The sequence below is a fragment of the Canis lupus genome, chromosome 26, assembly GCF_003254725.2.
Source record: "Canis lupus dingo isolate Sandy chromosome 26, ASM325472v2, whole genome shotgun sequence".
NCBI classification, from domain to species: Eukaryota; Metazoa; Chordata; class Mammalia; order Carnivora; family Canidae; genus Canis; species Canis lupus.
The window spans coordinates 18,291,009-18,313,550 of record NC_064268.1 but is presented as its reverse complement, the minus strand read 5'-3'; the positions used below and the strand labels follow the sequence as shown (position 1 = coordinate 18,313,550).

Here is a 22,542-nt window from a genome sequence, read left to right as displayed (position 1 = left end):
TGAAATTTCATGCATAGGGTCAAATGGCCAACACACAGAGGATAGGAGAGAAGAAAAACAAAAAAGAAGCTGTGTTTTTTTATGTTGAGTTGCTAAAACTTTACTAGAACTGCCTGACTCGGGAGGCCTGCATGGCTCGGTGGTTGAGTGTCTCCCTTCTGCTCAGGATATGATCCCGGGGTCCTAGGATTGTACCCCGCGTGGGCTTCCCACAGGGAGCCTGCTTCTCCCTCTGCCTGTGTCCCTGCCTCTCTCTGTGTGTCTCTCATGAATAAATAAATAAAATCTTAAAAAAAAAAATAATTGTCTGACTCTGGGCTTGTTGTTAAATGAGGAATTAATATTCAAATAGATAAGATATTCTTGACTGATTTTACTGTTGCTTGCAGCTCACTGTTATCCCAGACTGGTTTACTAGTAGTAACCAAGGGGGACTCTTGATCTCACCCTTTCAGGCTCTCTGTTAGCTAACATTAGCCCAAAATAGTGAATATCTATATTCATTTCAAAGTCTATCACTAAGATGCTCTTATGTTATTGCCAACTCAACTCAATTCTGCATTCTAAGAATACTTCGGAGTAGGGACGCCTGGGTGGCTAAGTGGTTGAGTGTCTGCCTTTGGCTCAGGGCGTGATCCTGGGGTCCTGGGATCGAGTCCTGCATTGGGCTCCCTGTGGGGGGCCTGCTTCTCTCTCTGCCTATGTCTCTGCCTCCCTCTCTGTGTCTCTTGTGAATAAATAAATGAAATCTTTAAAAAAAATAAATAATATTCAGAGTAAGGGAGGGAAAGAAACCACACAACTTTAGCTACCTTGACCATCTTTTACCATTTTCTGAAATCTTTCCTAACACTGAGAGAAACAATGACATTTCCATTAATAGAAATAGGAGCGTTTGGACAGTTCAAATTTAGATACAAATCTCTTCAGCTAAAGGCCTTGAATATTTCAGAGCTTGGACAACTTTGGTGGCATTTCTTGAATCATTCAATAATACTGATTATTTTTTAAGGGTAGGCAATATAGAAGGCAAAGAGTTTTAAACATTCATTTTCTCAAGAAGAGAAAACCCTCAACTGCAAGCCTCTTTATCCCAGGGCCTGGAAAACATTCCTGCCCACCAAGCATTCCTACCCCACCCCAGCCCCCAGCTCTTCCAGGTTATTTGAGGGTGAAGAGAGTTAACATGTTCATCTGGCAGTGTCTGACCAGCTGGAAGGCAAAAAATAACAATAAAAAAAGACAGGCTAATGTTTTATGTTACCCAGAGGAGCTCAGCAGACCAGAAAGAATTAGAGCCATAGCCACCCATAGCTCAAGGAAATGTGGGTGTCCAAGAGAGATAAGTCTACCAAACCGCTTCCTCTCTGGCTGCGTGGGCTGAGGGGGCTACAGTATATTTCAGGAACACGGAATTGTTTGCCATCGATCCAGGAGGCTACAATAGTCACCCACTGTGACCTCCACTCCACACCATCAGAAGATGTTGTCTCCAACAGACTCAAAGTCACAACATATGGCAGCCAATGGTACAACTTGTCCACCTTATTGGAAAGATTATCATATTAAAGCATTGAGATTACCCTGGATGGACAAAGTTGGCAAGATCCTTAAGTTGAACTGTCACTAGGACATCATGACACATGGACAAACTTCAACCCTTACAATGTCCATCACCAACATGTTTTAATAAGAGATGAACGTACACATTTGGCTTCCTCAAAATGTTTACTTCAAGCAGGCATCTCCACGCAGAAGGTCAGTCTTCTCTGGCCTTTGATGGGATCCAGCAGCTTCCTCCTCCTCCTCTAGGCTCCCTGCCTTCACGATGGGGAAATGGCTCATGGAAACCAAATCCTGGAGGTGGATGTTGTCTGCTGGCGTCAGCCCTTCCTCCCGAGGCCAACCAAAACCCAACTGACTGTCCTCTCTTCCTTTGAAAATGTACACGTCACAAATCTGGGCCCTCCCGTAACTCCACACCAGTGGCAGAGAATATCGCTGGACCCCAGGAGCTGCCTCTATGTAAAGACCAAGCCAGCCCTTGACAGCAGGGGTAAGCAAGAACCAGGGGGGTGGCGGGGAGGACTCCTGGTTCCCTGACCCTGGTGGGAGTGGGTGGTTGGTGTAGCATCTTTTCAATTCCTCTGCCCATGTAGCCAGTTACCTACCCTCAATATCCAAAGCACTGAAACCTGAGTTAACTATTTTCTTTCTCCAAGAGTCACCAACCAGCCTGACCACAAAGGGGTCAGAAAAGAAGCCCCTGGTGTGGCCTTCATTGCTTCTGAAGGGAAGGACCCCCTTTGGCTTTGGGCTTTATCCTCACTTCTCTGGTCTCAGTCCAAATCCTGGGGGAGGCAGAGGATGACAGCTTTCTGAGGTTGCAGTCTGGTAGAAGCCCAGCTGTCCCCACGGACTTGTGGATTCCCCTGGAGCCAGGAAGAGCAACTCCAGAGGGGGCCAGAAGGAGACACATGGTTCAAGTTCAAAAACTTGACATCAAAAGTTCAGATGTCAAGAGACATCTGCCAGAGTCTCTCCACTAGTCAGGCCCTGGGGAGGGAGGCAGACCAAGGGGCCCCTTCCAAGAGAGCATCTCTCAGACCCAGGAGAAAGCTGTTCAGGGCATAGCCGGGTCACCTGCAATTTCAAAGAAGAAAACCTGGGGCCGGGTGTGTAGGAGAAACCTACTGAATGGGTCCTGTTGGTGGGCAGCAGGTGTTGACTCCCTGGGTGGCAGGTCTTACCGGGCTCTGGGCCTGGACTGTATCTACAGAGATTTGTGGGTTGTTGTTCACCAAGGCTGTGACTGGCTGACTCTGGGTGGCATCTGATTGGCTACTGGGAGCACTGGCCACTCCTAAGGTGACAGTTTTCCCATGCAGGTCCACAGGTAATTAACAAACCTCCCCACACACAGACAGAGACCCCCCCAGAACAAATGCCTCCCCATCCCCAGGTGGATCTCGATGAATATGAGCAAACGGAGTCAAGACACAAAACCCTGTTGGTCCAGGTTGTCCTCCTGGGTGAGTTCTTGATGTCGGCAGTGACGGTCGGTGCCCCAGCTGGCTCCACCAGCTCCCTGCATCCCACAGCCTCAAAGACCAGCTCAGCCCCGCATCGGTCACTACTCCTGAGAGCCAGAGTTCGACCTGGTGACGCCTGTGCCATGCGTCCCTCGGCCGACCATCTCTTGGCCCCACTCCCGGTGGCTGGACTCTTGCAGTCCGCGGCCTTTGGTCTCGATGGGCAGGAAGCAGGAGGCCAGGGCAGCCAGGAGGCAGCAGCCACTGTAAACCGCCAGCGTCAGGTACACGGAGGATTCCAGCATGACCTGGGGGAGGGAGACATGCTGGTGAGAGTGGCCCTTCTGAAGCACGGACACCGTCAACCATTCAGGAAGTATTGATGACGCGAGGCCCTCTTGTAAACGCTCTGTGCCATTATCCCATCCTCAGTCCTCACAACGAAGAGCCAGGTAATTGTCCCCATTTTACAGAGGGAAAAGCTGAGCCTCAAAGAGGGTTAGATAGCATACTCCAGTCCGCACAGATACTAAGGATGGGGCTGGGATTTGAGCTCAGACCCCGTCAGGCCCAAGTGTCTGTATCCCTTGAATCTACTCTCTCTCACAGCAGCACCTCTGCTGACTTTCTAGCTTACCAGCAGAGCTAAAGCCCATTGTCTTGTCTGCCAGATCGGTAGGGGCACGGTCTACCTCTTAGTAATAACAGGATACCTCGAGGGGACTCGGCACCGGCACCGTGCAGGCACACGGGCAGCTCTCAACAGCAGGAAGTAGTGACACACAATGGCCAAACACAGAAGCCCAGAACTGAGGTACTTGGCTGAAACGTGGTGAAATTCTGTTTATGTGAAATATCCAGAACAGATAGATTCATGCAGACGGAATGCATGGGGGGTGCTTGGCTGGCTCAGTGGGTTGCGTTTGCGACTCTTGATCTCAGGGTTGTGAGTTCTAGCCCCACGTTGGGTAGAGAGCTTACTTTTTAAAAAAAAACTCACATTGGTGGTGGGCTGGGGAAGAGAAGAAATGGGGAGTGGCTGCCTAGTGGATATGGAGTTTTATTTGATGAAAATACCTGGTTTGGGAACTAGATAGAGTTGGAGGTGCACAATGCTGTAAATGTGCTAAATGGTTTTCACTTTAAAATGGTTAATTTTATGTTATGTGACTTTTATCTCGGTAGAAAAAGTGATAAAGACAGGGAAAAACATGAATTGGATATCAAAAAACCAAAACGACTTCAAAATAAGATCCCTTGAAATGTATAAAAATGCTTCAAGACACACTAGGGGGCTGCAAAATTGGGCAAATATGCCCAATCATCCAACTCAGAAACCAGGGTCTGAGACATCTGTTTCCCACTACATCATGCTGTTTTCAACAATTTGTTTTCATCTCACTTGTTTTCATCCAATTAGGTTTTGGCCAAATCATATGGCACCCCCAGGCTCTTCTGCATAGGAAAGACTTGGGTTTGGGTCCCAGTTTCTCTCCCTCCCAGCTGTGTGGCCTTGGACAAGTCCCTTTACCTTTCTAAGCCTGTTTTCTCATTTATTAGCAATACTACTCCTTTCATAGGATGGGTTGTTAAGGTAAAATAAGATAATGCACACCTCAAGAGCTCTGCAGAAGGCTCAGCATGGAGTAACTGGTTGCCATGCTTGGGCTTTTGTCATGCCCACCCCCTCTGTATTTGGAGGTGACACTTACCTGAGCAATGAACGGAGTAATGAGAGCACCCACTCTTGCCATGCCACTGCAGGTGCCCAGGCCCAGTGCTCGAGTTGCCGTGGGGTAGACCTGAAACACAGCCATCAATGTGGGCTTGAGAAAATGCAGGATCCTTCCTCCTCTTGAGCTCAGGACTGATGGGACTGACCCCCATGGGCAAGCCTGAAGTTAGCATGAATTACTGGGGTAGTTGGTGACCACATCAAGAGGCGGGAGACCAGGTGTGGATTCTCATCTCAAAGGGGATAGAAGTTCAACTGAGAAAGAAGGCAAGAAGCCAAGCTGTGGGTGGGAACCCAGTAAGGGGGTCCTCCCTGCCCTGGGAGGCCCCCAAAGACTCCACCAGGAACTGCAGCCCATTCAGGATTCAGATACTGTTCTTCCTGCCACTTTTCATTCATTTACCTTGAAGCACTGGTCACAGCCCTTCAAAGCATTTCATAAAGACCGTAATGGAAATATTTCCACAGTTTCTCAGTGTGTACCCAGGAGTGGCCCTGTGCCTAGCTCTCTCTTAGGCAAAGTGACTGTGCACCTTCCAGGCCAAGGTAATTTAGAAGTAGGCACGTCTTCTCCACTCCCTTCCCCAGTCTGCTTGCTGGACTCCAAGGCACTGGGGCAAGATTTCTCAACTTTGACACCATGGACATTTGGGGATGGGTCCTTTTTCATGATGAGGGGCTGTCCTGTGCATTGTAGGATGTTTAGCAGCATCTCTGGCTTCTACCCACTAGGTGCCAGTAGCACCTTCTACACAGCTCTCCCGGAGTTGTGACAGTCTGAAATATCTGCAGGCCTTGTAAATGTCCTCTGGGGGGCAAAATCACCCTTTGTTAATAGTGGTTGAGGAATTTGCAAGATGCAAGGAACTTGAGTCCCTGAATCACTGTGGAAGTGAAAGCATACCCATATTGGACTGTTTCATTCATGAGAAACTTCTGATGTGTCAATTCTATCCACCTGGGGAGTTGTTATAGCAGCGAGCACACCTCTAATAGCTACAGTGCTCGGTGCAGAAGCTTGGGAAGAATGAAGCATGTAAAGGGAAAAACAAAGCTCGTGCATGATCCCGACACTCAGAGATGACCATTGTCACATTTCCATGTATATCCTTCTAGAATTTTCTATGACTGTATACACACCGGCATTAATTTATTTATTCAATCAACAAATATTTTCTAAGTACCTACCATATACGTTTACATATGATATTTAAGCCACCCAATGACACAGGCAATATATAAATATATTCTCCTTATCAGAAATCAAAACACATGAACTCCCTTTGATCTACAACTTCTCCCAGGAAATGTTCCCCAGAGGTCCCCACTATTATGAAGATTGGAATGGATCCACCCAGATGTGTTAAGAGGTATTATTTCATACTTACCAGTCTGCAATTTGCTTTATCCATTCAGCACTATGTCTTAAAATTCTATGGACATCAGTCTATAGATATATACCCCATTCTATTTAACTGCTGTAATTGTATTCCACAATGGGTATTCCACAGTTTACAATTTAATACAGATTGATAGACAGTGTATTAAAAGAAGGTCACAGACACTGTCCAGCAAAAGGAAGTCAGGGGAGGGGGAGAGCTGGGAGGGCTTCTTGGAGGAGGCAGGATTGGTGCTACACCTATGATGCAGTGAAGGGAGCAGGGTTCAGGACGCTGACTCAAATTGAGAGCTCTGGAGTGCTGTGGGAATGAGGGATAACCTAGACACCCTCCTTCCCCTGGCACAGCATCTGGTACATAATATTCTCCTCCTCCCTTTGCTCCTATCTGAAATAAGATGAAATAAAATACAATAGATATAAAATGAAGAAACCATAAACCCTGAGTGTGGGAAATTGGACATGCTCCAATGCTATCGTGTGGGGTGTGTTTATGCAACATTTTAGAGGGCAAGTTTTCAATTCCTCTCAATGTTTGTAATGTTTATAGGCTTTAACTTAGCAATTCCACATCTTGACATTTATTCTACAGGAAGCACACGCGTGCACAAGAGTATATAAAGCTGTTTACCTTGGCATTATTTGTAATAGTAAAAAGCTGGAAAACAGTCCAAATATCCATTAGTAGAATTGTTATAAAATTATGATTTGTTTCATACTATACTATACTATATAGTAAAGTATATTAATATTTATGTGTATATATACCACATAGTATCATATAATATCTAATATAAAATATATATATTATATGGTAGAGTATATAATACACATGGTATATATAGTATGTAGTATAACAGAATAGTATATATAATATATAGTTATATATAGTAGAGTTAAAGGGATGGTATATAATACATATAGTATATATACACTATATGGTATAGTATAGTATATATTAGGATATTATAGGATACATTATATATAGAATATACTGTGTATCATATAGTGTAGTGGAGTAGAGCAGCTATTGAAAAGAACAAAGTAGATCCACATGTCCTGTGCTCATGGTCTTCAACCTTCCCCTCCAGAATTCCCCACCTCATCCTCTGCCCTGGGGTTGGCCTACCTGGACCACAAAGGGCTTGCTCCTTGGCCCTCTGGCTTCTGGTTGGGCTCAGTCAATGGGAAGCCCCAGTGGAAGATGGGAAGGAGGTAGAAGAGAGAGGTCTGGGTCTTTATTCTCCTGCTCTTTCCCTGCCAGGTTGATTCAGGCCACATGTATCTTTCAACTAAAGGCCACAATTTCTCTCTATACAGGTCTCTCAGGGACCCTGGAACTCTCCCCTCTCCTCACCCCACTGGCCTTGGACGGCAGAAGTGTCCCCAGCTACCTCCACCCCAGTGCAAGCTCTGGGGCACTGCTTTACTGCTTTCACACCATTGTAATTAGTTTCTTTATTAAATTTCTTCCCAAGGCAGCCCAGCTGGCTCAGTGGTTTAGTGCCACCTTCGGCCCAGGGCGTGATCCTGGAGACCTGGTATCGAGTCCCACGTTGGGCTCCCTGCATGGAGCCTGCTTCTTCCTCTGCCTGTGTCTTTGCCTCTCTCTCTCTCTCTCTCTCTCTCTCTCTCTCTCTCTCTCTGTGTCTCCCATGAATAAATAAATAAAATCTTTTTTAAAAAATAAATTTCTTCCCAGTTGCTCACTTTCCCAATTTGGTACATGCACTAACACAAATTAGTATATGCCTAGAAGAAAACTGAACTATCCAAAAAACTTGTATCTATGAAGGGAGAATGTGGGGCCCTTTAATTTTTGGTTTTATGCAAATCAATACCATTTGGAACTTTTATGTTGAACATCAGCTTTCATAAGCAGAAAAAAATGATTGAAAGATAGCCTGAAATAATGAAGAGCTTCACAGTAACTACTCAGACAGACCCACAGACAAATTTCATGCTGAGGATCCCAGGCTGGGTGTTGCTGGAGGCAGAGCTCCCTCCCTCCCCTTCCCAGCTGCTCCCAGACACTTGTCCTACCTCAGGTGTGTAAACATAGGCTGCCTGGAAGCCTCCAGAAATAAATGCTCTTGCAATGAAGAGTAACAGAGTAAGCATATTTCTAAGGAGAGAAAAAAAAAAAAAAGGTGAGCAGGTATTTTTTTCTGTTGGCTTGTTTCAGCAAAGTCTTATCTGCCCCAGCAGAATTTATACCCTAGGAATTGGCACAGCCCATCTCCACACCGGCACACCATCTCGGTGCCTTCTCTAGAGGCCTGCCTTTATAAGTCTATCATTCTCCAAAGTTCCAGGTCAAGAACTGCAAACATCTGTGGTGCCCAGGTTGGGGGCAAGGTCAGAGAGAAGGGATATAAATCATTGAAAACCCAGACAGGACTTTCTAGAGTCAGGAACCAGCTGAACCAGTGAAAGTAAACTTCTGTGCAGTATTTTTAGGATAATCCTGGTCCCTGACCCTCTGATCCATTGTTCCCATAAATGTCTAAGAACAGCAACATGTCAGGGTGTAAACTACCTCTCCAGGCTTTCCACAAAGTCCTCATCAGCTTTGGTCTGGTACCTCTCCGAGATCAAGAGAGGCACAAGCCACTTCTATCTTGATAGATGGGAAAATGGAGAAATGCCAAAAAGGGATTATACAAACAGGAAGTATTTCCGTTGAACAAAGGAATACTTTTAACCCATACATAAACAGTTGTATGCATAATTTCACCGGGAGACAGTGTCAAAAGTCTAAATGTGAGCATGTTGGAGCAAAACCTGGACCAAAGCGCCCTCCTAGTCCTACCCTCATCGAGTATCCAGGCCCAAATTCGAGTCTGATCTTGTGGTCCAGAGCCCCAGTCCTAGTGAGGGGCTGGGGAGGAGGCGTCTCTCAGATGACCACCAGGAGTGTAGTCCACAGCTTATAGTCCCAAAGAGCCAGTGACCATGACCTAAGATGTGAGTCTGCTGGCTGGGGAGAGCTGGTTTCACAACCCACCTTCCAACACAGATGAACAGCAGGAGGCTGCAGAGGGAGAAGATGACGAAGCAAAGGGCCATGGTCTTCTTGCGGCCCAGGCGGTCAATAATCCATAGAGTCACAAGGACACCTGGGAGAGAGCAGGGGCACCATGGCAGGTGGCTTCCAATATGGCTCCCAATGCCCCCCATCTCCTGGTGTTCACACCCTTTATAATTCCCTGCCCCTGAGAGTGAGCTGGACCTAGCAAGTCTCTTCTAATGACTAGAATACAAAAAAGCATTGGGATGTCACTTCTGGGTTGAAGTTATAAAAGAATCTGTGGCTTCCATTTTGCTGGCATTCTCTCTCCCTCTGACTCTTCTTAGGTACTGGCCTAAAAGTGGCCTCTGGCCAACAGTCAGTGGAACTGAGGTTCTCAGTCCAACAACCCTGGAGGCATTGAATCCTGCCAATGACCATGTGAGTGAGCGTGGACCCAGACCCTGCCCCAGTTGAGCTTTCAGATGTGACTGCAGACTCTGAGCAAACACCTCTGTTGCAGTCTTGTCGGATACACTGAAGCAGAGGACCCAGGTAGGCCACTCCCAGCTTCCTGACCCACAGAAACTGTGAGGAATAAATATGTTGTTTGAAGCCACTAAAATATAGGAGAATTTGTTACACAGCAACAGATAACTAATATAGGCACCAAGGGATGTGGCACTCATTGAATCCAGGTAATGGACACCTAAGATGGGAGTCAGAATCACCTGGGTTCTAAGGCCTCCTCTTGCCTCTGACTTGCTATGTGGTCTTGGGTTTGTCCCTTGTCTTCTCTGAGCCTCAGTTACTTCATCTGTAAATGGCACTCAATAAAAATAAGACTCCCTACTTCAGTAGAGGCAGTATAGCATGATGCTTATTATGAATAATTTTAATAATAATTATTAAATCTGGGCTCAGCACTTTTGGATCTATTATCTTGCTTAATCACCAAAAAAAAAAAAAAAAAAAAACCCCTAAAATAAATGCTATCAATAGCCCCATTTCCCATACTTATTCCATCAAAAAATTAAGTGCCTACTGTGTGTCAGGAACTGTTCTAAGAGCCTTGGGATGTGCCAGTGAACAGAAACAACAAATTATAAATGTAATAAATAAGAACCATCTGAGTTTCTGAAAGGTAAAATCATGGAAATCATTGAAAAGTCATGGTGCTTTAAGTCACAGAAATGGTTACTGGCCATGTGGTCTAACTCTAAGCCCCTAGTCTTACCCACTGGGCTATATGGGGGAAGGGTTGTAGATGAAAGACAAGGTAGTATAGGAGTAAAGACTCTGGTCTCTGTGGTGGGACCTCAGTTTTTAGCTCTGCCAGGTGTAGGACACTTAATATTGTAGCTGAGCTCTTCTAGAAGCAGACTCTGGGACAAGGGCCCACGTACAAGTGTTTGCTTGAGAGGTAACCCAAAGAAGCACCAGTGGGAGGTTGAGAAAGTAAGATAGAGAAGGGAAGGCAAGAGTGTCCATTAAGCAAGTTACCACTGTGGGCAATTGCTATAGAATTCCACTGGGGGGCTCTGGAAGCCAGTGTGGAACATGCATCTTAGAATTTTTATATATCACCAACTCCTGCAGTTATATTTGAAAGCAGTTCCCAGGTGTTAACTCCCTGGCACTTCTAGCCACCTTGCTTGCTTTTAGATCTTGAGCTTTTCCATTCCTCCTGAGATAGCACTCAGACACGACGCAGACACTGGCAGCTGCAAGTTGCAGGAACAGTTTTTGCTACACCTCTCTGGGCCTTAGTTTCTTCAGTTGTAAAATGGGGATAATTTTGCTACTTCAGAAGACTATATGGGACATATCTATAAAAAATTTAGTATAGAGCCAAATATACATACAGCAAACACTCAATATATGCCAGATACTATTATTGTTGTAATCCTTACTGGTTTTTTTAAAGGAAAAAACATAGATCACCTTCACTTTATGTGCAGGTTTGGATTTTTTTTGACATTCCGCTGATCCTGGGTGAGTGCTGGTAGAAGACAATTATGCATCTCTTGTATTTCTTAAGTGCAAAGACACCAGCTTCCCTTTGTCCCAAGCTATCATTTCATTTGGAGAGCCGACAGCCTTGAATGATGGAGATACTGTCTCCTTCCAGAGCAAGGGGCAGGTCTGTTTACTGTCCAGTACAATAAAGATGATGTCTCTCTCTGGAGCAAAAGCTGGGCAGGTTTCCGGCAGCCATTATAAGAGATTTGAGTTCCCTAAGCCTGGGATTCCTCAGGTAAGCAAAGTGAAAAAGGGACTGAAGAAAAATATTGGGAAGTCAAGGAAAACTGTAGAATATAAGGGTCAAGAATATAGGGAGTAGTAGGTCAATCAGGCCCATGGAAGAGAACACTCAGGGAATTCCTCAAGTAGCAACCATCATCTATTATCAGCTTTTGTATGCATTTTGGTGAGCTGGTTCTTACCAAAGGACCAGAGTTAGAGCACAACAGCTATACCCGCCTACACTTGCATGTATAGCATCTACCTGGACCCTCTCTCATCATCCTCGTGAGACTTGGGAGCGAGGGGTGCTGACACTTATAGACTAGTCGTTGCTTGCTAGTCTCTGTCTCTGACCCAGGAATCTCTTGTCTTCTGTCAGTGAGTGTGACAATGGGCAGCCTAATTTGTTAGCCTTCAAATAGAGTAGCCTTCACAGTTCTTGTCACCTTGTAGCTAAGGGTTGAAAAAATAATCTAGAAAGGGAATTTGCTTCCAGGCAGCACCAGGTGGAACCACCAGATGAACAGCTGCCACGTTCACAGGCTTCCTTGCCCCAGCCCCACCTCACACAGGTTCCTCACCTGGGAACTCAGAGAGAGTAGTCCACAGCAGATCCATGTAATCCTCCTCACTGAGGTACTCACAGGCCAGGCTGCATTTCGCTTCTACTGCCTTCTTCTGGCTAGAGACTGGGGAGGTGGGAGACAGGAGAAAGAAGAGCCATGCATAGAACCTTGAACCACAACCTCCTGCTCCCCCTCCCCATTCCCTGGGTATGATTCAGCTGGGAAACCGTGGAAAGAGCCCAGGCTCTGGAGCGAGACAGACTCAGATGTGAATCCCAACCAGCAGAGCTATAGCTTTATCTCTCTGAGCCTCAGTTTCTTCATTAAACTGGAGCTAATAAAACCACTGTGCAAGGTAGTTGGGAGAATGAAATCAGGCTGTGCATATGAATGTGCTTAGCCCAGAATTGGCACATACTATGTGTTTTCATGGCAGACAGACTCCAGGGTGGCCTTTATGTTCCCCACCTATATATTTTTTAAAGATTTTATTTATCTTTAGAAAGAGAGAGAGAGAGAGCATAGAAGGAGAGGGAGAGAATCAGGCTCCCTGCTCAGCCGATCAACGTGGGGCTCAATCCCAGGACCCTGAGATCATGACCTGAGCAGAAGGCAGACGCTTAACCTTTTGAGCCACCCAGGTGTCCTGGTCCCCACCTATATTATCTGGCCCCCGTTACTTCCTTGATCCTACCTTCAGTCTCTCCCTTGCTCTGCTCACTGTACTCCAACCAACCGATCTCCTTGCTGTTCCTTCAACACTTCTGCCTCAGAATCTTTGCACTGGCTGCCTCTTCCTGGATTGCTCTTTATATACCCCTGTGACTAATTTCCCCACCCCTTCATGTCTTTCTTTTTAAAGATTTATTTATTCATTCATTAGAGCCACAGACTAAGAGAGAGGCAGAGACACAGGCAGAGAGAGAAGCAGGCCCCATGCAGGGAGCCTGATGCAGGACTCGATCCCAGATCCTGGGATCACAGCCTGAGCCAAAGGCAGGCGCCTAACCGCTGAGCCACCCAGGCATCCCTCATGTCTTTCTTTAAATCTCACCTCATGGAGGCCATCTTGATCATCCCATTCAAAACTTCAACCTACTCACTGCCCCTTACTCTGCCCCTCATTCTTGACCTCCCTTATCCTCCTCAACGATCTTTTTGTCCCATACATTTGTTAAGAAATAGCATGGAAGACTTCAAAATGAGCAAAATGTTTTGTCTAATGCACCCTTACAGGTTGTAGCACCTTTCATTATCTTTGATCTATGCACATTATAAAATACTGATATTAATGCAGGGCACCTGGGTGGCACAGTTAGTTAAGCATTTGCCTTTGGGTCAGATCATGATCTCAGGGTCCTGGAATCAAGCTCCAAATGGAGGTCCTTGCTCAGCAGGGAGCCTGCTTCTCCCTCTCGTCCCTGCTTGTGCTCTCTCTCTCTCTCAAATAAATAAAATCTTTTAATAAGAGAGAATATTGATATTAATGCAATTGATTCTTGTCCATCAAAATGTAAATTGTGTCTAGTGATGCAATTGATTGTCTTATGTGTACTGACAAATCGTACCTCCAACTGAAAAGCCTTTTCAGTATTTCTGATTGCCTCTATACATTTATTTTTTGAATTCTCCTTTGAACCAGTTGTAACCTCTTACTGGCATTAGTAGACAATCCTCCATGGGTTGCTCACATTTCTGCATGTTTCATAAGCAAAGACACCAACTGTCTTTGTTCTGGACTACCTTTCCAAGGACCTTTAACCAACAACTTTGACAGGAAGGATCTACCTTTGGAGCAAGGGGCAGGTTTGCTGATAGCCTTCGGAGGCACAGGGTCCCTGCAGGGCAAGAGTAGGCTTTACCTGCTTTAACCCTTTACCATCCAGTATAAGAGAGCTAGATGCCCTAAGCTCAGAGATCCTCACTCTTAACATAACCCATTGCTTTTGCAGGTGTTACCTCCCTCTTCACATTGCCCTGTGGGAATGGGAGCTCCTTACTGGTGTAAGGAAATGCTGATACTTATCTCCTGCTATTATTGTGAGTAATAAAGTCTTTTGTCTCTGATCCAGGAGTGTTGTGTCTTTTTGTGAGCATCTGTGGAAGCTGTGGGAGGCTAACTTGTTAGCTTACAAATAGGTAAATCCTCAGACTTTTCACAGTTCTTACCTGGTTCATTCATTACTTGATGGGTTAAATAAAATAAAATCTTTGACATGTTTCATTGTATATTTGTATGAGAGGCATGATTTTACCTTTTCTTTAAACATTTTTCTTTAGCACACCTATCACCTGCCAACATGCAAGTTTTGTTTACTTATTATGTTATTCTCTCTCTTTTTCTCTTTCTTCACAAAAATATGAGCTCAAAGGGTAGGGATATTTGTCTTTTGTATTCACTTATGTATCCCAACACCTAGATCAGTACCTGGCAGATAGAAAATATTGAATGAATGACTTGTCGAAGGTCACACAACCACTTGGTGCTAGAATTCAGGCTCCCTGATTTCCAGCTATGGGCTTGTTCCACAATATCACTTTTCCACTCAGGTATAAGAAAGAGCTTTAAACAGGAGTTGGTAAACTATCACCTGAAGGTCAAATCTGGTTTCCTGCCTATTTCTGCCTGGCCTGCATACTAAAAATGGTTTTTACATTTTATTTATTTATTTATTTATTTTTTTAAAGATTTTATTTATTCATGAGAGATACAGAGAGAGAGAGAGAGAGAGAGAGAGAGAAGCAGAGACCCAGCCAGAGGGAGAAGCAGGCTCCATGCAGGGAGCCCGACATGGGACTTGATCCCGGGACTCCTGGATCATGTCCTGGGCCGAAGGCAGGCGCTAAACCTCTGAGCCATCCAGGGATCCCCAAGGTTTTTACATTTTAAAATGATCTTTAAAGATCAAAAAGGAATAACACTTGACATAAAATGACATGCAATCCAAATTTGCAGTCATGAGTAAGGTTTTATCAGAACACAAACAATGTTTGTTCATTAACCTATTGACCACAGCTACTTTCCTGCTCCACAGCAGAGGTGTATGGCCCACAAAGCCTAAAGTATTGACTCTCTGGCCCTTTTTTAAAAAGATTTTATTTATTTATTCATGAGAGATGGAGAGACAGAGAGAGAGAGAGGCAGAAAGGCAGAGACACAGGCAGAGGGAGAAGCAGGCTCCATGCAGGGAGCCTGAAGTGGGACTTGATCCTGGGTTTCCGGATCACACCCTGGGCTAAGGGCAATGCTAAACTGTGAAGTCCCGGGGCTGCCCTCTCTGGCCCTTTATAGATAAAGTCTACCAACTTGTGCTTTGTAACATTCCCCTGGATCCTCTGCTTTGCTTAAGTGGATCCACTGTTAGGAGCATGTGATTTATACTCAATCTACACTAAACCCCAGATCTGCAACTGAACCACCGACTCATTAAATCCTTGTACCAATAAACCAAACTATTAGCTAATATTCTAGAGCCTTAATATGAAAAAGGTAACTAGGCAAATCCCGCAGACAAGCAAGAACTTGATCCCTTTATCCTCTACCCTGGGTTCAATGTTAGGAAGCTTTTTTTAAAAAATAGAATGGTTTGAAAGCCCAGGATTTGCATAGACTTTGCTTTCTTTTTTAAGGGTTTATTTATTTGAGAGAGAGAGAAAGAGTGGTGGGGAGGGGCAAAGGGAGAGGGAGGGAGAGAAGCAAGCTCCCCGCTGAGCAGGAAGCCCCACTAAAGGCAGGGCTCCATCCCAGGACTTGGAGATCATGACCTGAGTAGGAGGCTGATACTCAACTGCCTGAGCCACTCAGGCGCCTAGACTATGCTTTCTATTTGTTCCTTTCGTCCAGTGGTTCCACCTCTAGCTGCACAATAGAATCACCTGGGGAGCTTTTAAAAGCCACTAATCTCTGGGTCCAGAGATGCTGATTAAATTGGTCTGGGCTTTGTTTAACCTGGTGCTGGTGTTGTTTAAAAGCTCCCCCCAGGTGATTCTGTTGTGTGGCCAGAGTTGAGATACAACCTGGTTCTCAGATTTCACATGCACGTGAAATTGCTGCATAGGGTCATGGCCACCAGACTCAGGGCTGTACATCACTGAGCTCTTTAAGTGACATAAGATATGACTGTTGTAATGTCACTTCTATCATGACAAGATTGTTCAGCTTTCTACAGAGTATCTTGGAGACCACAGTCCAGGTCTTCTATGCTCAGATTTGGCAGAGACTTTCTCCTAGAAGTCTCCAGGGTAAAGCCACTGGCATTTGTGCATGGCCCAGGTCAGGAGAGGTGGAACCTGTGGTGAGCATGCATGTACGACTGTGTATGGTGGGAATAGGGTAGTTTGATACTCACTGCTGCAGACATCTCCTGCCTGAAAGAGCTCAGTGGTGAGCAGAACTAATCCATAATAAGAAAACGCATTGGAAAACCTGTCAGAAAGGAAACAAGAAGAGGTAAAGAAATGATAGGAGATATGCAAGTCCCCTTTCCCCATCCCCTCAGGAAGGACTTGCATCTATAGCAGTCAGGACCAGTCTTTGGATATGGGCGACACAGGGATGTTGGGGGGCTTTCCTGGAGCCCTTGAACAGGCAAATGGTGTACAAAGCATAGTGAAATGATTAAGGGACGTGATCTTGGGTCCTTTAAAAGACCAAGAACAGCATTATATCACAGAGAACACTCAAAGCTGGTTATTCAACTGGCAATAGGAAAAACAAGTATAAGGGACCAAAATTTGGAAGAACACAGTTGTGGCTGACATCTCTCAGGGCTTCTGGGCCAAGCTGGTCAACATGGAGAGAGGAGGGGAAAGCTTTGATAATACAGAACACTGGGCTCCAGCTCTGCCCTTGAACTCCTGAGAGCTGGATCAACTCACCAAGCATTTATTAAACACCTGCTGTGTGCCCCGTACAAGTATGGATTCTACAGACTTCCCTAAAATTTCAGATCAGAATGAAACAGTTAATTAATTTCCGATGGTCCCAGGAACTATAACACTCAAGCCTGTAGGACCAGAACATTCTCATCCTGTGATACAGTCACATAGAAACTGTCATAATCAGACCACAGTAATGAATTTCCTTGGGTTACAATATGTGCTAGCAAATTTAGCGATTTCTGTAGCGTGCAAAAATTAGTCTTTAATTAATTGCTTTTGTATTTGGGTAGTGTTGGCCCAACTGAATCTCATGCATGCAAAGATAGATACCCTCAACCTGGTCTCCCTTTTTAAAAATTCTACAGATTCTACACTTGGGCACAGAATAGGTATCTAATAATAAATGCCTGGTTCAGCTCTCAGGAATGCAGGGGCAGAACTGGAGCCCAGTTCTGTGTATTATCAAAGCTTTCCCCTCCCCTTCCTTGCAATTGAACACTTTTCAGGGCAATCTTCTGCTAATTAGCACCTCTACTCGAAGGTGCATGGGAAAAGTGAGAACTGGTTAAAGTAGAATGCAGAGTGTTAGCAAGGTCCCTTCTGCACACTGTTCATGCTGTATACATGATTTGGTGGAAAGAAAGTTCAAGGAATAGCTGAGATTTAACTAGTTGTGGATTTTCAGGTTATTACTCTGTACAAATCCCTCCCTCCCATCCTGCCCACATCCAGATATCAGAATGGCTGTTTTTTTTAAGGAAAATACATACCACCACTGGTGGTATCCAAGGCCATATGAGCCAAGAAGGCAACTTAATGGAGCAGGTATAGTAAATATCATTGTGACAAAAATTCCTATTTTACATTTCCTTTCAATTACAGTTGACCCTTGGACAACATGGGTTTGAACTGCTCAGGGCCCCCTTGTAAAGAGATTTTTTTCAATAAACACAGTACACTACTGCAAGTACATTTTCTCTCCACATGATCTTAATAGCATTTTCTTTCCTCTAAGCTTACTTTAAGATATAGTATATAATAGATATAACATACAAAACATGTGTTTATTGTTTATGTTATCAGTATGTCTTCTGGTCAATAGGAGGCTATTAGTTAAGTTTTGGGGAGTCAAAAAAATTTTTGACTGCTCAGGGGTCTGTGCCTTTAACCCCCTTTCTGCATTGTTCTTCAACTGTATTTTGGTGGTTTCCTAGTCTCATTTACTTGCTAATGAGTCCTTAACACCTACCCTCTCTCTGTGTCTCTTTATTAAATACAGCAGTTCAGTGTCTTGGCAAATCATCAATCTAGCTACTGTTTACTGTATTTCTCTTGAAAATCTATGGCATGCAATTAAGGTTTGCTTCTTTAAAGCAGACGTAAAATTCCCTCTTAGAAGAATCTATCTGAACCCTTGTGCCCTATTGGTGGGAATGCAAACTGGGGTAGCCACTCTGGAAGAGTTTGGAAATTCCTCAAAGAATTAAAAATAGAACTACCCTATGATCCAGTAACTGTATTACTGGGTATTTACCCAAAGAATAGAAAAACACTAATTTAAAAGGATATATGCACCTGTATGTTTATTGCAGCATTATTTAAACATAGCCACGTGGGAGCAGCCCCTGTCCATCACTAGATGAATGGATAAAGAAACTGTATGTATATGTATGTACATAACATACATAATATACACACACATACAGATACACACAATGGAATATTATTCTGCTATAAAAAAAGAATGAAATCTTGCCATTTGTAATGACAGGGATGGAGCTAGAGAGTGTAAGGCTAAGTGAAATAAGTCAGAGAAAGACAAATACTATATGATTTCACTCATGTGGAATTCAAGAAACAAAATAAATAATGGAAAAGAAAAAGAGACAAACCAAAAAACAAACTCTTAACCATAGAAAACAAACTGATGGTGACCAGAGGGAAGGTAGGAAGGTGGATTGATGAAATAGATGATGAGGATTAAGAGTACATTTATCATGATGAGCACTGAGTGATGTATAAACTTGCTGAGTCACTACATTGTATACCTGAAACTAAAATAACACTGCATGTTATCTATATTGGAAATAAAATTTAAAACTTAATTTAAAAAAGACATTTATCTGAGTAAGAAGTGAGTCCAATTAAAGAAAAAGACTAAGAAAATAATAGTACAGGTGATACCTGGATAAGGCAGAGATCAGGAAAGTGATGCTTAAACCACTGAATTTTGTAACTGTTGCCTCAGATCAAAGAGTTCTTTGTGCATCACATAAAACAGAACCCAAAACAGAGCATAGGCAGAAGGGAATCAAAGTGTCAAGAAACAGTTCTTACCATATAAACCAGAGCAACAAAGTTGTCCATCTAAAATGGGGCGTGAAAAGATCCTTCATTCTGCCTCGGTCTTCCTGTTTCAAGACAAGGACATGCTGTTTGCTCTCCTTTTCTCCAGCTGGACTAGCCAGAGACTGGTGGACACCCACGACTGGGAGGGAGGTTGCTGGTGGGCTAATGCTCAGGATCCGAGAACCCAGGACTCAATCCCCCAGCACAAAGTCCCCCAGCCCGGTGAGGCCCTCCAGCTAGGATCTAGCAATGTCTGCAGGCTTGATTGCCCAAGGATTGAGACATTCTGCAATCCCCAACCCCAGCCTGAAATCCTGGAGACAGGAAGCCAACTCCATCAGCTTGGCTCCCAAAGACTCTCTGGTAGTCCCATGGACCCAGGGAGTAGACAGTCAGTACAAGAGAGTCTAACCATTTCATGCTCTGCCTAAGCCAGCTCTAGGTCAAGATCACAAAAATTAATGTGCTGAAAATCAATTCACCAAAAGCCAATGTGTCAAAAGATTGATTAAAATGACTCACTTGCTAATTTCATATAATTTGCTAATATGTCAAATCTTTGCCCTAGAATGTTCTTTTTTTCCCTAGATTTTATTTATTTATTTGAGAGAGAGAAAAAAAGATGAGCAGGGGGAGGCGCAGTGGGAGAGGGAGAAGCAACCTCCCCACTGAGCAGGGAGCCTGACTCTGGGCTCCAACCCTCATGATCTGAGCTGAAGGCAGATACTTAACAGACGGAGACACTCTACAGAGCTCTTTTTAAGAGTATATTCTATGACTGTGATTATATTTTTCTTAGATATATTTAACCAACATATTTTTCTTAGTTTGAGAAATGCTTGCTTATTTAAACATGCTAAATGCTTAAAAAAAGATTATGGATTATAGGTGGTTTCGTCTACCTATGACTATTGTCTTTGTGAATAAAAATGTATTTTTTTAGTACCTGAAAAGACAATATTCATTAATAATGTTTCTTGAATATATTTGAGAATGTATTTGTTGAATATATTTTGGAATAGATTTCATTAATATATTTGTAGAGAGAACATTTTGAGGAATAAATGTATCAATATATACATAGGAAAAATATATTCCCATTTATTACATATATTCAAAAAGAATGATCCTTGAAACATGTTTTTTGTAAAAAGACACATTCCCAAGTTAATTCAGGAAAATTGGCTTTTGGAGAATTGGTCTGCTTCTGCTCTTTTTGCTGGTCTCAGGATTTACCACATCCCATGATGCACACACTCCCATGCAGGTGCACAGACACACGTAGGACACAGACAGTGGGCCAGGCACTGACCTGTCTGGAGATGATGAGTTTCCCCAGCGGCATGGGCGCTCCATTTTCCGTAGCTATCCTCTTTAAGGTGGCGATGGCCTTTTCCTGATTCCCAGACAGCACATCATACCTTGCGCTCTCTGGCAGCCACTGTGGGGATAGGTGTGGCAGGTTAGGATGGAACAGGACACTGGGTGTCAGCCACATATTCCATCTAGTTGTGGTGTCTTTAAGGATGAGGGCTCTGGAATGGGTTCATGTAGTTATGATTGCTATTATTATTATTAATGGGTGTTGCTGTCATAGTCCTCCCCCCCCAATATCTTAAAAATAATCCTTACAGGACAGTGTCCTCCTTCACCCCCTCCCCACTGAATATAGTGAGTAGCAGGAGGCCAAGAGACAAAGACTGAGATGTCTTAAAGGATACCTACAAAACACAGGACCGCAAAGAGGAGCAGCGGGACAGCCGAGAGGATGAGTAGCCAGCGCCAGCCCAGGCTGGGCATCACAAACACAGCCAGGATGACCTCGAACACTGTCCCGATGGCCCAGAAAACCTGGCACAGGAAAATAAGATCAGTGATGGGAGCAGCATGTTAGCACATGAGCAATGTCAGCATCATTGTAGACAATGCTACTGATATGGGAAAGGGGTCGTTGGGGTCTGTAAAGTCAGAATGGCCACCACTTTTCCGGTGGTCCATATGGTTGGGCCAGGGCCACCATGTTGTCCATCTCCTGTGGGTGCCATCCACATGGTGTAATATTTGCAAGGTACCCATTGGAGTGTACAATGTGGCAGCTCAAGTTAATGAGATCAGTGCTCCCTCCTGTGAGGTCAATATGGTAATTGGCACATTGGTTTTTATCTATTGACATCCATATCTCTTGACCAATAGGGCCCTAGTATCCTTTGTCACAATTGCCTCTTCCTTACAGGGCTGAATATCTTCTGTGTGCCTCTTGGAGTCACTCCCCATCCTTTCCCATCTTGCCCTTTGTATGTGCTGCACACCAGCTCCCTGTCTTGGCTTCCCACTGAGGGCAGCCAATAAGAAGCCCCACAGGAAATGGGAGGGAAGGGGGAAGGTAAGAGAGGTTGGGGCATTTATTCCTCTGGCTCCCTCTCCACCAGGTAGTCAGGGGCTGGCTGCATCTCTCAGCAAAAGATCACAGCTCCTGTCCAACAGATCTTGACATACAACTCTCTCTGTCCCTCTCTCTCTCTCTCTCTCTGGACTGCTAATTATTTCCTGCCTTTGCCTGGCAACTGGAACTTCAAGCCGGGGGTTATTTAGAAATAGTCCCTTTATCCAACCCTCCTCAAATTATCCTAATTTGAGTATGCTGTCTCCTGCCGGAACCCTGCAACTATTGTCCATTGCCAAACATGGTCCTTTAGCTTCCCCATCAGTTCTGGGAGTCTGCGAGAGGCTTCCTAAATCCCGGTTTGCTTAAACATAGTTTATTTTTGTTGCTGACAACCAGGGGTGATAGTCAAAATGTCTAAGAAACTGGTACAGTGCTGACCAACCAGAATGGATACCAGACACCAGTCATATACTCCCAACACATGCACACCATGACTGAGCCAGGAGTTAACTTGGGGTTCTAAGGGGTTCTATGAGAGCATAGGGTGTCAGGTGATGAGGAGAAATCAGAGACCAGGATCTGCTGGCACAGATGCATCTCAATATTTGAACAGTTGGTTGATCCATACCAATCTGGACCAGCTAACTACCATCCTTACTGGTCAAGGGTAGATGTAGCCAGGGTGGTAAACTGGGCTGTGGGGTTAATGTAATTAATACTGTCAATATGGTCATGTTGACTAAAGAGGTCAGAATGGCATCATCGTCATCACTGTAGACATCAGTGTCCAGAAAGGACAAATAAACCCTACTGCCATTGCATGGAGAGGGGACATTGGGCAGCTACATATTTGTCCTGAGAGCTTCCAGATCATGAGTGGAAAATGGTCACAAGACCCTGGCAGAAAGAAGGTTTGAGAGGGACTAGCTGGACCAAG

General features: G+C 44.5%; 1 protein-coding gene across 1 annotated transcript in view; it reads right to left on the bottom strand.

Annotated features, from left to right (window-relative positions):
• Positions 1-1,661: 1,661 nt before the first annotated feature.
• LOC112676718 (SV2 related protein) overlaps positions 1,662-22,542 on the bottom strand; it is a 70,823-nt gene continuing 49,942 nt past the window's right edge. The window contains exons 8-16 of the mRNA XM_025474287.3: positions 20,945-21,070; positions 20,532-20,660; positions 19,208-19,281; positions 16,339-16,415; positions 12,005-12,112; positions 9,174-9,285; positions 8,210-8,291; positions 4,745-4,834; positions 1,662-3,340 (exon numbers count right to left, since the gene is read on the bottom strand). Of these exons, the coding sequence (XP_025330072.1) occupies positions 3,134-3,340; positions 4,745-4,834; positions 8,210-8,291; positions 9,174-9,285; positions 12,005-12,112; positions 16,339-16,415; positions 19,208-19,281; positions 20,532-20,660; positions 20,945-21,070 (1,005 nt within the window). The 3' untranslated portion in view covers positions 1,662-3,133. The remainder of the gene's footprint in view (positions 3,341-4,744; positions 4,835-8,209; positions 8,292-9,173; positions 9,286-12,004; positions 12,113-16,338; positions 16,416-19,207; positions 19,282-20,531; positions 20,661-20,944; positions 21,071-22,542) is intronic.